Source organism: Adiantum capillus-veneris, chromosome 10 (genome assembly GCF_014529385.1).
Source record: "Adiantum capillus-veneris isolate H3 chromosome 10, ASM1452938v2, whole genome shotgun sequence".
Classification (NCBI taxonomy): Eukaryota; Viridiplantae; Streptophyta; class Polypodiopsida; order Polypodiales; family Pteridaceae; genus Adiantum; species Adiantum capillus-veneris.
In genome coordinates this window covers 128,513,769-128,530,619 of record NC_140940.1, presented here as the reverse complement: position 1 = coordinate 128,530,619, position 16,851 = coordinate 128,513,769, and the positions used below count along the sequence as shown (strand labels likewise).

The 16,851-nt window shown below is 40.1% G+C and overlaps 1 protein-coding gene across 1 annotated transcript; it reads right to left on the bottom strand.

Moving 5' to 3' along the window:
- Window positions 1-11,089: 11,089 nt before the first annotated feature.
- LOC147449638 (uncharacterized) lies at window positions 11,090-11,476 on the bottom strand. The gene has a single exon (XM_086521609.1). It carries the CDS (start codon window positions 11,474-11,476, stop codon window positions 11,090-11,092), a length of 387 nt encoding a protein of 128 aa, XP_086377735.1.
- Between the last annotated feature and the right edge of the window lie 5,375 nt (window positions 11,477-16,851).

Below are 16,851 nucleotides of genomic sequence, written 5' to 3'. Positions count from 1 at the left end.
TTATCACTTGAGTCAATCAAACGTGTTTCATGCATTTCTTGTTGTACAAAATGATGTTGTCAGCTTGTTGATCATGAAGTATTGATGCATATTCAACAACAATTTTGGGGTCAACCCCAAAATTCACGCACAAACTATATCTATGATGTTCTCTCAATATGTTATGATCATCAAAATTCAAAAAAAAAATGCGATACCAGTTTCGGTTGAATGGGAGTTCCATCTATTGCAGAGCATGGTATGAAATGCATGGAATACCAAAGACATCATTTTATTGCTATAAGGAAAAATTTGAACTGGGAACATGTCAATATGTGCATGGAAACGCAGGTGTATTGAGGAGGGGACTTGATTATACTAGCAAGGCTAGATCAATACTTGATGAGTTTGTGGAAAGAACTCTGAACGGATGCTGCACAAAAGTAGGACCTTATTGGATGGATCAAGGGAAACTCAGTTGGTGATACCATCCACTTATAAGCAGGTTGACATTTTAAATGAAGTTAGCACTACTCTTGAACAACTTGGATGTGACCAAAGGCTATCTAAATCCTCCTTTTCTAGGATTTGGAACAAGGAATACCCACATGTATCCCTAACAAAGACAAGTGAGTTCTCTAAGTGCAACATGTGTAGCTCAATCAAGGAAAGGCTAGAGGCAAAACCTAGTCTTCAAGAAAGATTAGTAATCTTGCACGAAAGAGAAATTCATATGGCACAACAAAAAAGTTGTAGAAGCTTATACTATGCATGGTGAACATTGTTTGAAACCCAACCTCAAAAATATTTATGTATCATCCATGATAAGATGGACCAAAAGAAGACTGTCATACCAAGGCTACGTGTTGTGCCTAAGGGTGTAGATTCAAGGTATAACTTGCAGGTGGCATTGATTGGTATGATAACACATGGACATGCAGCTAGCTATTATGGACACTTTGTTTTACATGGTTTATGGCCATTTGACACCAACCTCACAATTGGATCAATAGCATCATGTTGACATAACTTAGAGTGAGATGATCAACACCCTCTTGGTGATTTGGCTACAAGTGGACTTCCAAGGAGTAATGTCTCACTTCTAAATGCTCTAAACTCAAGGGATTCCTTAGACTACCACAATATGGTTGATGGAAAATTTTCTAGCATGCAAACACATGAAAGTAACCCAACAACTAATACAAGTTCCTTGCATACATTGCCAGAGAACTTGTTATTGGAGCTAGATAATTGTGCTGGATAAAATCAAAATCGATATCTTTTTGATATCTATCCTTGCTAGTTGCAAGGGGCATTTTCAAGACTATCCAATTGGGATTTTTAATGGTAGGCCATACACACGAAGATATAGATTCCATGTTTAACTAGTAGATTTTCAGAGAAGTTGCGGGTCTCACACTGACTTACACTTTGCCACACTTGATGGATACATTAACAACTTCTCCAGCTCCCTTTTTGCTTGGGGAGGTATCGAATTTCAAGAAGTATTGTGATGGCTATATTTGTGATGGTCAAGATGCACTTGTAGGACATTCAAAACCCCTTCAGTTTAGGTTCTTAATGCAAGATGAGAAACAAGTTATGCAATATAAAGCTCATGTAGGTGTTCCTAATTGGAGTGGAAGCATTCCAATATGGAAGAAAGATGCTAGTTGAAAGACAATGCTACCACAAGGGAATCCACCTCTTGTACCAATGGAGAATTTTATAAAGGCACATGAGGAGGTCATATTGGGTTTAAAGAACTATGTTAAATTTTGGCAAAATCTAGGAAATGGTTCATTTGTGCCAAGATATTATCGTCCTGTGATAGAGTATTGGAATAATGTGATTGAAGAGCTTCACAAGCCAAACTTGACCCAAAATATATACTTTGAGAATTTTTGGCCACGATCTCAAGGATTTCATCAAGCTAATGATGTTGTCACAATTCAACAACAAGAGGAAAAAATATTCATTGGACTTGAGGAATATAATTATCATTATTGCGGGCCTCAGCGAGAAAAACCGAGGCAGGAGTTCAATCCTATTCTAGATGTAAATAAAGGTGACTTCCTATTGCTACGGCCAGGTGACCCAAAGATATATCCCGTTTGGCTTGCTACAGCTTTGTCTAACATTGATAAGGATCCCTCATCACCAAATTATCAAAATCTATATATTCAATATTGGGCACCTTTTGTAAGAAAGATTGGGTTGACAGATGCACAGGCATATGCCAATTGTTGGAAGGGATTTGGGATGCTCAATGATAAACACCAACCAGGATGGGAAAATGTAGATGCAATTGTTTGGTCTTGGAGATCAAGCAAGAAAGGTCCATTTGTCAGAGTTAAGATACCAAAAAGATATGCAATGAAAGCAAAAACATTTTTGGGCCTACTTGAGGTGCAAGAACAAGAAAATGAATTGGATGGTGACTCCACTGGGGAGTAGCACATTGTAATTTCCAATGTATCTCCATGCAGAGTTTCATTTCTCCATAATGGTAAGTATAGTGATCTTGCAGGTTGTATTTCTCTTGGCTTGAAATTATGATAATGGGTCAAACTTTCATCCATTTATGATCATCATTGTCATAAGTGTAGAATGGTGTTTATCAACACCACAATCGTGTTCACTAATACTACAATGACATTCATCAACTCCATCATGGTGTTTATTGACACCACAATGGTGTTCATTGGACACCACAATGACATTCATCAGCTCCATCATGGTGTTTATTGACACCACCAATCAACTTCATTATCAATTGTATGCTTGAACACTATTTTGAGGACTTTACAATGACATTCATCAACTCCATCATGGTGTTTATTGACACCACGATGGTGTTCATTGGACACCACAATGACATTCATCAACTCCATCATGGTGTTTATTGACACCACCCATCAACTTCATTATCAATTGTATGCTTGAACACTATTTTGAAGACGTTCAATGGTGTTTATCATCACCCAAATCTTTAAGGTTATCGCTCATTTTCACATGCATTTTGTGATCTACTACTATAACATGTAGTCTTCATACTCAACCAAACAATGTCATCACATGGACCACTATCTCGCTTGCAAGTAGAATTCCCAAATTATGTGAAACTAGTCCATCTAAAAATTCCCATAATGAGAGACTTTTCCCACATTACCTAATATGGACTTTCTCCTCAAAGCGGGATATACAATGGTGGATGCTTTTGAGGCAGTGTATGGCACTTCTATCCCTCCATGGGCTGCAAGGAAACAAGAAAAAGCCGAGGAGAATCCATACCACCATAATACTCAAAGAAGAGCATCAGAAGTTCATTTATCACCACCTAGCATGCTCCACCAAGTTCCCCAGCTAGCTAGACCACTGCCTAGGCTTGCAACAAAAAGTGTGGTAGAAGCAAACAAAGAAGATGTAAGAGCTGCCCACCAAAATTTTGGATAGAATCAGAACCTAATCCCTCACTGTGGTTGAAGAAAACAACATGCTTAGGACAAGAGAGGAAAATCTGATATGAGAGCATGACAACCTCACCGAAGAATTTAAAAGATCTACTTAGAGAACATAAAGAGAGAAAGAAAGAGCAAGAAGCACAAATCAAGCTCTTGAAGGAAGCCAAAGCAAAAAAAGATACCCTCACAAGATTGAAAATCTTTAACACTAGGTTGGTAACCTAACAGGACACAAAAGTGTCCTTTCAGGGTTTTGAAAAAAACCTCCAAAACCATAGTAGATCCACTCATTTTGTAAAATCCTTTCATGAGGTTATAGTTCAAGGCCTACTACACATGGAAAAAATAAGAGACTTGTAAAATTTCTCATCTTTTGGTCACACCAAGCCTCCAAAGTTGATGGACCAGTACATTTTCATCAAACCAGTCATTTCTTACGTTTTTTGTATAAAAATAAGATTAGGGATTTTTGTAGGACTTGAGATAAATTCCCTTGTTAACTTCAATGGGTTGGTGATCAGAACATATGATTGCTTCTCACTCACTATTTTTTGTTTTGCCAAAAGAAATAGGTACAAAAAAGTTGAATTTTTACCATTCTGCAAACCTATCATCAAAGTTTCTATAGCCACGCTGAATACAAATAATATATGCATGTTTTCTTAGTTCCCAAATGTCCTTTAGGTTCATAAGGAGCCATGGAGCATGTCAAAAGAATAATATATCTCTTACCAAGGGGAATCTTGGGGACAAAGATGAAGTGCTAAATACAGCAAACATGAAAAAACTGGGCTCAACATTATGAGTTGTAGAATCCCATAGAAACTATTGAATATCTAGCCAAATATGATCCTAATGAATAGATATGGTTACTACCTACAAAATGCATATAGTTGTCACAAGAAACTAGCAATATTGAAAAAGCTATACTTGATATACTAGAATGTTTTGTTTTCTTCTATAATAGAAAAAACCAACCATCGTTGTGTACTATGCAAAATAGGGTATTAGGTGCCCAAAAACTCAAGGAATATTAGCTTTATGTTACAATATGGGACATAGAAAATCAAAAGTACATTTGGATATCATGAAAGCCACCAAAAAAATCATAGAAGAGCTAAAATTGGCTAAAAAACAGGATTTGACAATTTTTGTAATTTGGTCATAACTTACAACTTTAACATTTATTTCTCCCTAGAAGCATCAGGACATGTTGAGGACTACTAAAGATAGTTCTCTAGCATTATAGACCTCACAAACATGAATTCTAGAGTGGTATAGTTGCAAAAAAGTGGAAAAAAGCCAAAAACAGGACCCGTTTTTTCACACAGTTTAGGTTGTGAAATGTTGTGCAAGGACAAGGTTAAAGATGGAATTGATATTCCAAAAAAATGTCAAGTTTTTTTCAGCTCATGAGACAACTTTCTAGATAGATAGCACCTCAAAATCCATTTTGAAACTCTTGACATAATTCAAGGAAAATGGTCACTTAACAGGACATAAAAGTGTCCCAGGACATAAAAGTGTCCCATTACCAACCTAGTGTTAAGAGGGGAAAGACAAGACAAAGGATGAGCTAGAATTATATTGAGATGAGATAATAGAGCTCAAGGAAAATTAGAGCTTCAAGAGTTAACCATAAAAAGGCTAAGAGGAACACCAAGGGCTGCAAGAGCAAGTGTAGGAGCGGATAGCTAGGCCATAGAGGCCTTGAAAGCTCAGATCATGGCACTTCAAAAAGATATGAAATTAGAGCAAATACAAAGAGTTCACATAGAAGAAGGCTCCTTGGGAGCTAAAGAAAGACTCAAGAAAGAGCAGCAAGAGATCCAAGAAGAAAATATCCTGCTAAACCGTCAATTAGAAACGATACAAGAGCTTCTAGTTAACAATACAGAGGAAGCCACCAAAAGAGATGCGCTGATGCGGTAGCAATTGGCAGAATAAGACAAGAGGTGGGGAGAGCCAGGGGTCAAGATACAGACCCGGGTCCAAATGACTCAAGAGTCAGTGTTTCGAGGAACCTATAATGGTGGAGATACCTCACAAATCCAAGTAGAAGGGTAGGAGCTGACAGCGGAGGACAAGGCCTGTCTCCAAACTTTAGTAGAGCAAGCCACTAAAGAGGGTGTCAAAGCAGCAATAGAGTGAGAGCATAGGATGCTACATTTTGTGGGGGTGCTAAGGTTGAATACTAATGTCACAAGAGAATAGTGGAAGCAACCATTTCTCCCTTATCCTTTTCTCAAATATGAAGTTCTCATTATAAAGAAAAGAATTCAAGCGGAGGAGATGGCACCACTATTTGAGGGAGATATCAAAGATCAAGTAGTCTCCAAAAGAATAGTGGAATCATAGCCAAAGTGGATAAAGGGTTGCCTCACAAAGTAGGCAGCATACCTAGTATATCTGGTAGATGCTCCAAAATCTATCAGAGATGATGTTTCTTTTTGCCCAATAACCAAGGATGCACACATGTAAAAATAATGCAAGGCTTTTAGAGAAGCATCCCACCTAGCTAAACTACCCTTAACTCCCACCACCTATGACATCAAATTTTTTGGACCAACGGTGAGCATCGGCAATTTTAGATATGAATCATAATGATTAAGCCACAAGGGCTCTATTGAGCAAAGAAACAGACAAAGGACTTGATAAAGACATGGACTAGTCATTTTGAGGATGACATGGATGCGAAGGGGGGGAGTGTTGACTAATGGAACACTAAGAAGGATCACCCGATCACCCTTTTTTTGTAACATCTCAATTTTGATAGATTGGAGAAATTATTTTTGATGGAAAGTGCCTCTCTAGAGGAATTTATATAAGCCAAAGTTTTCTAACCTTAAGGAGATTTTGAATTTATCAAACTATTGCATATACTATGCCGTGTGATTGAGTGAGAGTGACAAAGGGAGATCTTATCTCTTTTCTATGCACACTACGGAGCAATCCTTGCAAAGCCAACACTACCAAGGAGTTAGCAACAGCAAGGGCTACGCACCAATGCCAAGCTTGTGACGTTTTGGTTCATAAGGATATAGGGCTAGGTTCAATAGGTGTCATGCAAGGGGTAGGACCGAGCAGGGGAAGGACGGACATGCAATCAAGGGGGTCCCTATGTTTAGCAGGCCAAGGGCCTATATAGGGCATGGTTGGGTGGTGATGAGCATGCTCCAGTCTCCTCTCTCTTACCTTGGTATCAAAGCCCGGGGGGGGATCTATGGAGGAAGGGAAAGATAGCCTTGCATGTCTTGTTGGATCTCTCTCTCTCTCTCTCTCTCTCTCTCTCTCTCTCTCTCTCTCTCTCTCTCTCTCTCTCTCTCTCTCTCTCTCTCTCTCTCTCTCTCTCTCTCTCTCTCTCTCTCTCTCTCTCTCTCTCTCTCTCTCTCTCTCTCTCTCTCTCTCTCTCTCTCTCTCTCTCTCTCTCCGATCGTGGACAAGTCCTATTGCAAGGGAGGAGCTGAAGGCAGGTAGGCACCCTAAGCAGGAGATGAAGAGGCTATGAAGGCCACGGGGAAAACCGCCCTTGGATACACAAAGCTCGATCAAGGAGTGTCGGAAAGATGTGGCCATGAAAGCGGTTGTCTACACATAGGAGCGATGTGGCCATGGAAGCGGTTGTCTACACACAGGAGCGATTAATTTTTGACATGCTGCAAACTGTGTAATTTTTGCCTCGATGGGATCACCATGGCATGGGGAGAGGAAATTATCTCTACAACGAGTCCATTTGCGGCCCCTAGCGCCTGGCAACAGCCTAACAAATTTGGGTTTGTCTCGTTCTCCATCGCTCTACAATTGGGTGATTTCACATTTTTATGTTTTTTTTAAAATCAAAAAGCCCAATTTGGCCGCCCTTTTGGGGCATGGGTTGTTTGGCAATCCCCTTTTTTAAAGGGAGCTTTCCCACAGCATGGTTAAGCCATGCAAGGCATGCGAGGGCCACCTTGCCGCAGGATGAGAAAAAGCATGCAAGGCATGCAAAGTGTAGAAATACTAAAAAGTGGCCAGTTTGTAACAAGCACAGAGCTTGGGCAAGGTAGGTTCAACATGATTCAAAATCAACAAAGTTCATTAATCAAAAATTGCAAACAAGTATGCAAGTATCAAAGATCTAAGGGAAGGCTTGAGCTACTGAACATTGTTGAAGCACAATTTTCTATCACAGTGTTAATTTGGCAAAGAAACTGAGAACTACGTGAGTAATGCAATTGACGCCAAAAATAGACCATCGAATTTTTGTAATTTCTCCAAAATTTAGAGATCTGAGTATTTTGCAAAGGCATCACAATGTCATAGTTTTTGACTTAGGGAAATTGGAAGGATGCACGACAAAGAAATGTTGGAGTAATTGCAAACAAGCAGTACTTGGATTGGGAATCAGACAAGGCGCTAGGCAAGAGGTCAACATGCTTATTTCATGAGGTACGCACTAATTTCAATTTTGCAAGAATATATTCAGTAGTAATGACATGCAAGCACAGGAAAGGCTTATAGAAGTTACCATAAGCACTAAATTCTTGTTAAATACACTGCTAGCAAAGTCCCATTTAATGCGAGCCCCCACTCTCCAGCAAGGGTTTCTACCACTGAAGTTTCTCTCAGCATAGCTCTCAAGGAGGGCAGATCATGTACCTTTCAAGGCGGATCAGAAGTACATTTAATTTAGTAATTTTACTTCTACATTTTAATATATTTTGCAAAACTATCCTAAGTAAATCATGACATTAAGAGAGTCTCCATGCAAGTAGTCTCTTCTTTATTTTTCTTTGGCGGTATTTGACATCCTTCTCCTTGATTAATAGAGGGAGATGATTCTGTCACAACTTAGTTGTGGATAAGATTCCAACTATAGAAGATCTATTGCTTAGCTGCAACATTGATTATGTTTCTAGCAGTAGTTTTGTCAGGAGTATGACTTAGTTAATACACAATCACCCCATAAGGGTTGATGGTCAATTCTTGGAACCTTCACACTTGCACTTTCAAGGAAAGAGGTCCACAAGCTTCCAAGCGGTAGTGGAGAATTTCAACTTCCAGAGTACTGTAATGCCAAGGGAAAACCCAAGGGGGTTCATGGACATAGGCCAAGGGCCGACTACTAGTTGAGCACGTTTCTTGCAAATTTTAACCAAGGGGTTTGGATTGTAAAGGCAACACCCAAGGTTACATGCGCAGTACTACTTGCATTTCACTAATTTTCAATTAGTGTTCCTAGGCCTTTGCTGGCGGGAAATTTGGGCAAGTGCCTTTCAATGAATAAGTGAACATTATGTTCAACCTCCAGGTACGGGTCTAGTTTGGTTTCGTTTCGAGGTTTTTGTTTCCTTTTCCAAGTAGGATGCATAAACTTCTATGTTTTCATCCATTTTTTCTCTTCACCGAGATGACAAGGTCATGTAAGAGCCAAGAAATTTGGGATGTAGTGTCCAAAATAAATTTTTGCATTACGTAGTTATGGACCCACTTGTAGGGTTTGATTTGGCACATGTTGTCACATGGGATACAACATGGTCTAGGAACTCAAGGAGTTTGGTTTAGCCAGTGTGGAGCATGGATAATGAGGGACCTTCTCATGCATGTCGCATGCCTGTTTATAGTTACAAAGTGTAATCTTGTTCTAAAGGATATGCAAAGTGCATACATTAGCACAAAGCAATCCAATTAGTAAGCATTTATTTCTCTAATTGGAGCTTCATGTATAATCCAGGTTCTCAACCTTGAACGCTTCTTATGGTGGGGTTGTTTACTGATACAAGAAGATAACAAGTCAAGGACTTAAACTTGGTTGATGAGTTATGGCAGCAAGTTACTTTCATGAAAAGTGAAAAGAGGTACTCTTTTGGGTACATCTTTGTTGTGATAACTGGTTTAGCATGCTTGTGTTCATTCTAAATGGAGTCTGCACACTATGTTGGATAGGAGCCGATAACACAAGACAGTTGCAAATGGACAACAATGTGGAAAATCAAGATGCTACTCTTGGTTTCATTGAACCTCCTACTGAACCGTGTTTCGGTCAAGCGAATAGCTCGATTCATGAAGGATGCCACTGTGGAAAACATTAGTATATCACCACTCTTGTTTTCAAGGACAAAAACGCTTCTCCAAGGGGGGAGTAATGTCATGCCAAGGGTAGGACCGGCTCGGGGGGGGGGGTCCACTACAATTTTAAAAAAATGCCTATCACGTGGGCTCAACATTGGGGACTATTTTATTCTATATTTTTTCACATTTCTACATACAGAAGGGTGTTGAAAAAATGATCTTGAAAAACAATTTACAGATTGTATGAAAAAGGATCGCTTTTATTGGTGAGAAATTCACAATTAAGGGATTTTATAAAACGTTCTTGAGCACACGTGATATATAGGTTTTACATATAGTGAAACCTCTGAGAGGATCGAGCAGGGCCATGACAGACATGCAGTCAAGGATGTCCCTATGTTTAGCAGGCCAAGGGCCTATATAGGGCATGGTTGGGTGGTGATGAGCATGCTCCAGTCCCCTCTGTCTTACAATAGGGTGGTGCCCTCTCAATAAGTAGAATGACCCTTGTCAGTTTCAAGATGATTGGAGGACTTTTGGCCTTGATTTTGGTAGAGTAAGAATTGTAGGGTTGTATTGTTGTCACAAGCACATAGGATGTCAGGGTTTGATTTCCTCGAGTAGTGATTGTCTTAGAAGGTCAAGTAGGTGATTGACAACCATCTATTTGCTTCCATGCACCTGCAGGTTGATCCTTGGCCAACATTTTGGTATGTTGGTTTAGTTCACGCTATGCTAGTTTCTGCTCGCGGCATATCCCCCAACAATGCAAGAGCCAAGCCCGAGGTTTTATATAAACAAAAAGACAAGGGAGTTGCGTAGCTCAAGTCTCAATGCTAGAAGTAGAGTATCCACAAATGAATAATCTCTCTCTCTCTCTCTCTCTCTCTCTCTCTCTCTCTCTCTCTCTCTCTCTCTCTCTCTCTCTCTCTCTCTCTCTCTCTCTCTCTCATCTTGTGCCTTGGTGATAGTCTTTTGATGGAACTCAATCTTTAATTCTTGAGGTCTAGTAATATACAAGCTTGAGGATAATTCCAACAATAATAATAAGGGTACAAATTTCGATCACATCATGAGATTTTGTAAGGAAGGAGCATCATACCTAGCTAGGTGTAGTTGTTGACAAGGGCTTGTTGAGAAGTTAAATGGGGAAGGAAAGCCCCTGCACAAGAGGCTCAAGGATCCCCCTCCCCCAGCCAAACTAGCTAATTGGTTTTTGTGCCTCTCAACAAAAACTTGTTCAAAGAGGCATACTACAATGTCTCAAAGTTCTTATGATACTGTCTCTCTATCTATCTATCTATCTATCTATCTATTATATAATCAAAATCAAAATTGGAACTAGAAACTTGCAAGAAAGTTACACGTCATGACTAGAGGACTATCTAGAGTTTGACCATCTCTAAAACCATATCTCTCTCTCTTTTTTTAATTAAGTATAATCAACTCAAGACTACAAAGTTGACAATAATGAACATTGTTAAGTAGAAGGATTCGAGTCATCAAGAGAAAAATTCCATCTTTACCCAGCTCTAGCTCCATGAGGTACCATGCTTGTAGGGTAGGCTCAGGGAAAGTGTAGGAGCATCATCTCATTACTGGGCAAGGGCAAGGAGATTAATATTAAGGAGAGTAACATCACCGATGGGAGCCCAAAGAAGGAGCTCTTTAGCAATACGAACTCCAGAGGTAGAGCAAAGGAAGTTGGGGAATACATCGGCTTGCACCTCAATGCTCAAGTTGACAATGCAACGAATGCAGAAAAAGAAATGATAGGTCATCTTTATATGGTGGATCCGTACAAGACCCAACTTCTTGCCAAAGCCACAATCAATGACAATTTCCATTGGTAACAAGCTGCTAGGAAGACCCGTGGCTTCAAGCAAGTCCAACGCATTTTGGAAGTAGACATCATGGCCTTCTAGGGTCAAAGGGCCATCATGCACCTTGGCACCTTGTCCATCTTTTTGATTCAACACCATAGCGGCTTAGCTGATCTCTCTCTCTCTCTCTCTCTCTCTCTCTCTCTCTCTCTCTCTCTCTCTCTCTCTCTCTCTCTCTCTCTCTCTCTCTCTCTCTCTCTCTCTCTCTCTCTCTCCAAGTCAAGACACAAACACCCTACATGCTCTTACTTCTTGAGTCCGGATCGCTTCCCATTGAGGTCTTGGGCATGCAAAGGGTTGTGGATTACATGCGTAAGACACAACATAGCCCTTTGCATCGACTTCCTAGAATCGCATATGAAGCAAGTCAAAAGGTTCAAAAGACATGCAAGAGAAAAATACTAAGTTCGGGGTGGATGCTTGACATCAAGAAATGGTTTGGAAGATGGGATGCATGTCACTTGGTCAAGGATGCGTCCATCGACTCCCAAGTTAATGAGGCCTTCTTACAATGCCAATGTATTACGGCTTGGGAGAAATCCGGAGGTTCTCGCTTCAGCCATTACACCACACACGTTGCCCCAAACTACAAATCTCTCTTCTTCTCCGAACGAGGTAACCGAACCCATCCCTACATCCTTGAGCCCATCCCGTTGAGTGCGATCCGCACCATTGCCTCCATTTGTCTTAGCTCCCATTCTCTACGCTGCGAGACAGGATGTTGGGGCACTGGCGAGGACTGTCATCGACTTTGCACCTTATGCCCACGTCAAGTGCGAGAGAGTGAGTACCACACACTACTTGAGTGCTCAGCTTTTGACCACATTAGGTCCTCTTTTCCCCATATATTCAGCCATGAGCTCTCCCTACATACCTTCCTCTCCCAGCCACGATGTGGACTCTCCTCTATTGCGACGCTCATTTCAGCCATTTTTGAGCATCGAGAGTCACTTATGACCTCCACTCACACCACGTGACATGTTCATTTTGTCCCATAGGTCATATTTGACCTCCGAGGACGATAATAGAACTATCTATCTATCCATCTATCTCTCTCTCTCTCTCTCTCTCTCTCTCTCTCTCTCTCTCTCTCTCTCTCTCTCTCTCTCTCTCTCTCTCTCTCTCTCTCTCTCTCTCTCTCCATTGGTGGATAGATCTTTCAGGTCTCGAGATATTTTCCTACGATGTTAATACTCTTCTTCTTCTTCTTCTTCTCTCTATGTGTGTGTGTGTGTGTGTGTAATACTCTTCTTCTTCTTCTTCTTCTTCTTCTTCTTCTTCTTCTTCTTCTTCTCTCTATGTGTGTGTTCACATATGATTGAGCCAACAAAAATGTATAAAATATTTTAACTTGAGTACTCTAATTGTGACACCTCTGAATCCTTTGAGATTCTTGAGAGCATAAATAGTGGCCTAGGGACATGATTGCATGTATTCAATGACTTGCATCTACTTAATCAAAGTTTACAACTAGTAATTTTAAAATGAAAGAACGGTTTGTTAAAAAATTTATATTAGATTCTTTTGAAACAAATTAAGCAAAGTACTATGATTGGAACTTGTACTAGCATGTTAATGGGTTACCCTCTACCATGTGTCACATGGATTTCTACCCAGTTTGATAGCATTTTGAAATTTGAAAGAGATCATCTATGTCATATAATATCTCTCTCTCTCTCTCTCTCTCTCTCTCTCTCTCTCTCTCTCTCTCTCTCTCTCTCTCTCTCTCTCAGAGTTAGAGTGTGACACCAATAACATAATATATACTAAGTTCCTAGAAGATAAGATTCTTAACATGCTCTATATAAGCTAGACCATTATGGTTGGTTTTCAACCATGTAAAAATCAGTCTAACTAGAATTAGCGTGCCACAAGTTTGAGACTCAGATGTCACATCGATCTCACTATAAGTGGTACTCATAAGACTTGAGCAACAAAGACCATTGATGGCATACAAGAAATAAATATGATTATGGGAAGCTAAATATGATAGTACTTATTCATTAACAATGATAGGTCTAGGATTTAAGGTTATTTTCACAAAATTCAAGATACAAGATTAACAAGATAGTTGCCAAGCTTAATTATTGCATCTTCTTCTTGCTAAGAATGTGAACTTAAGAGTCATCACATGCATCTTTTAAGATATTAACATCTTTCAAGAGTTTTTTTTGCATTCCAAACTATGAAGGTTGATGAAGTTGAAGGTGCATTCGAGGCTTCTATCACAAGCCATGTTTGGAAAGCATTTATAATGAACCGATTCTTTGGTTGTACTAGTTCAATAAAAGAATAACCCCTACTCTAGATTACTCATAAAAGAATGGCCCAAATTAGTAGTCCTACTATTTTCAGTGATGTGACTCACAATTGTTTCATCTTTATATGCTCCAGACATTTATGAGTAGTTTTCATGTTCCTAAGAAGTTCACAAAAGTTTCACCATGTTGCCTTTCCTTCCCCCATTTTTCTTTATGTTTGTGTGTGTGTGTGTGTGTGTGTGTGTGTGTGTGTGTGTGTGTGTGTGTGTGTGTGTGTGTGTGTGTGTGTGTGTGTGTGTGTGTGTGTGTGTGTGTGTGTGTGTGTGTGTGTGTGTGTGTGTGTGTGTGTGTTTCTTCACTCGGAATAATCGCTCGCTCAAAATAGTTGTGAACCTTACAATAAGTCTGGTCTTCCAATTTAGGCCTAATTTGCAATGCAATGATTTCACTTGCTAATTTATAGCTTGCATGATCACTCTAGCTAGTTTGTGTCCGTTGACCAAAGTGCAATGCTCTACCCCAAATTGGGCTTGGACAAAGATGTTTCTATCCTAAGGGGTTAAAACCAAGTGAAAGGGTTCTCCCAATTATCCAGGTCAAAATTCTAGGCAAACAACATCTATCTCATTCACATGCATGGAAAATTTTTATGGGAAAAAACCACCAGCTATGTGTTACCAACACCATCATAATGAGATTGATAATGCATTATTCCAATGTTCCACAACAACTTTCCACCATTTGCAAACGTGTTGTAGCTTGCAGGTCCAAATCTCAGTAAGGCCCACATTCTTATGCATGTGGAAGTTATGTCCTTCTCTGGAAATAAAGTAGCATTAAAATATATTGTGGGTAATCTCCACCACTACACCAAAGTAGTAGTAAGTACCCAATCTCCATGTCTATCTCTCCCATAGCCCAAGTGTATGAGAGTTAACAATTTGTAGCATGAGCTTGTAACATATTCCAAGCAATACGGAGTCTGTGGCCCAAGAAAAACTTCATAATAACTAATATCTAATTCTCCTAAATGATTTTTGCATGTTAATTGATCATTTATTATGGGGAAGTACCAGGGGAAAAAAAGCTAGAATATTGGTTAGCTGGAAGACGGCCATAGTAGGGATCCAAAGGAAGGAAAATAGGGATCCAAAGGGGGGCCCATCTGCAAAAGAGCAATGTGCAACAATGGCCTTTAAAGACCTCAAGGTTCAGCCCATTAAGACTTCCAAAATGCTAAGGTTCCAAAAAGCAAAGGTTGTGTCCAATGGTCAAGCTTATAAAAATCGGATGCTTTGTGTGTGTACAAAAGAGTCTTCATGATTCCTACATAGGAGGAGGCGAGCCCTGTAAGTAGGGGATGAGAGAGAAACACACACACACAATGACAAGATTCCTTTACACAAAGGGAATGAGGGACACATGTCATCTCCCTAGCCCAGATGCCCACAAGGTTCACTCAAATCCTATTGGATGGCCATGGAGGTGGACCAATAAGAATGCTAGAGTAAATTTAGATTAATTAATCTAAAAACACTTAATAAAAGAACCAATACGAATTAAGCTCTCTATAAGACTATTGGACAGTCTCCCAAGGGGTCCAATGAGCATTCAGCAGCCCAATGGCTTGCCTGATTCCTATTGGCCAGAAGACAAAGGGGTCCAATGAGGGTTTAGTTGCATTAATTAATTACCTAAAGCTCTCACAAAATGGGAAAGGGGAACACATGTCAGAAGGCTATCACTTATGCTACTTAATTCTCATTGGCTAAGCTTGGAGAGGTCCAATGGGGTGTCAGCATGAGTAATTTTCTTGAGGGGTCGACCAAGAGAGAAAGGGGGATGAATTTTCCAAGGCATTACTGCACACACACTCACACTAGCTCATGTGTGAAGAAAGGAGACTCTCTCTCTCCTTCTCAATCTTTAATGGAAATCTTCCATCTTCATTACACTAGCTAGTTATTGAAGTAACACAAAGAATTGTTTTGTAAAATGTCTCTCTTGATGGGGGAAACCTGTAATACAAAGCCTTTTGGAGGGGGGACCGGATCCATGTAAATCCGGTCCTCAACTATTGTCAATAGCTTAATTTCTCTCTCTTTTGAAGTATTGTTCATGCCTATCTAACTAGGTGTTATTCTTTTTGTTGCTCTCTCCACCCAAGCACTCTTGTTATGCTCATTAGGAATCTATTCTAATGAAATGCTCACTATGTTCATGTTATTTTCCGCTACACACAAGTTTCTAGGCCATTAAAGTTTACATTGGTATTAGAGCACAAGGTTTCTCTTTTCTTGCTCAAGAAGGGAGGTCCTCAACTTAGCTATAAATGGTTGGTATTATTAATTACAATTGAGTAAATAGAATAGGTATTTTTGAGCCTTGCAATGCACCTACCTTCGTGCAGATAATGGGGCATCATCGTCGAGCGCCATGGTCTTAATAGTGGATTCTTACGGGGCTTGCCTACGGCTTTAACCACTATTGAGCTATTAAAAGCTTGACAGGAGCCGGTGCTATTGTGGTGTTGAAAGATCCTCTCTTCTATTCCTTGCAATTAATGATATTCAAGCCACGGGTACAGTAGCTTGAGTGCTTTTCTAAAGGGGTAAAGAGGAGTAGCAACTAGGGCTTGAAGTGCCAAAGTACACCTAAAAGGTGTTAGAATAGTTGACAATAGTAAAGAGAGTGAAATTAATGTTGATAGCTTTGATTTTGCTAATGAACAGGCTACTTATGATGCCCCTATACTTGTTAACTACCTTGTTTCTAGGCTTCAATAGACCATGGACAATCCATCCCTCCAAAGTGAAGTGCAACAGCAGCTACGTGCTCATGGGATTCTCCAAGCTCCCCACCATGAAGAGAGAGTACCTAGGAAGCCTCCTTGTGAGACTTCCAAAAGAGGCCTCTCTCCGATTCGGGAAGAAGAAGAGGATCCATACGAAGGGCTCCAAAAATTTACTTCTGGATGATACATCTCCTTCCCAAAGGAGAACTCAAGAGCCCCCACCAAAGGAATGAGAAAGAAGTGAGTCTCCTGCCACCTCGGTGGAGATGGCTCCCCGAAGACGGCGGGCTAAACGCTCTCCATCACCTACTAAATGGGGAAGACCATCGCACACTTCTCCACACCATAATTCAAAGAGGGATGACAAAAAGCAAGAGAAGAAAAAGGCAAGAAAGAGGTCACTCTCTTCTCCATCTTCT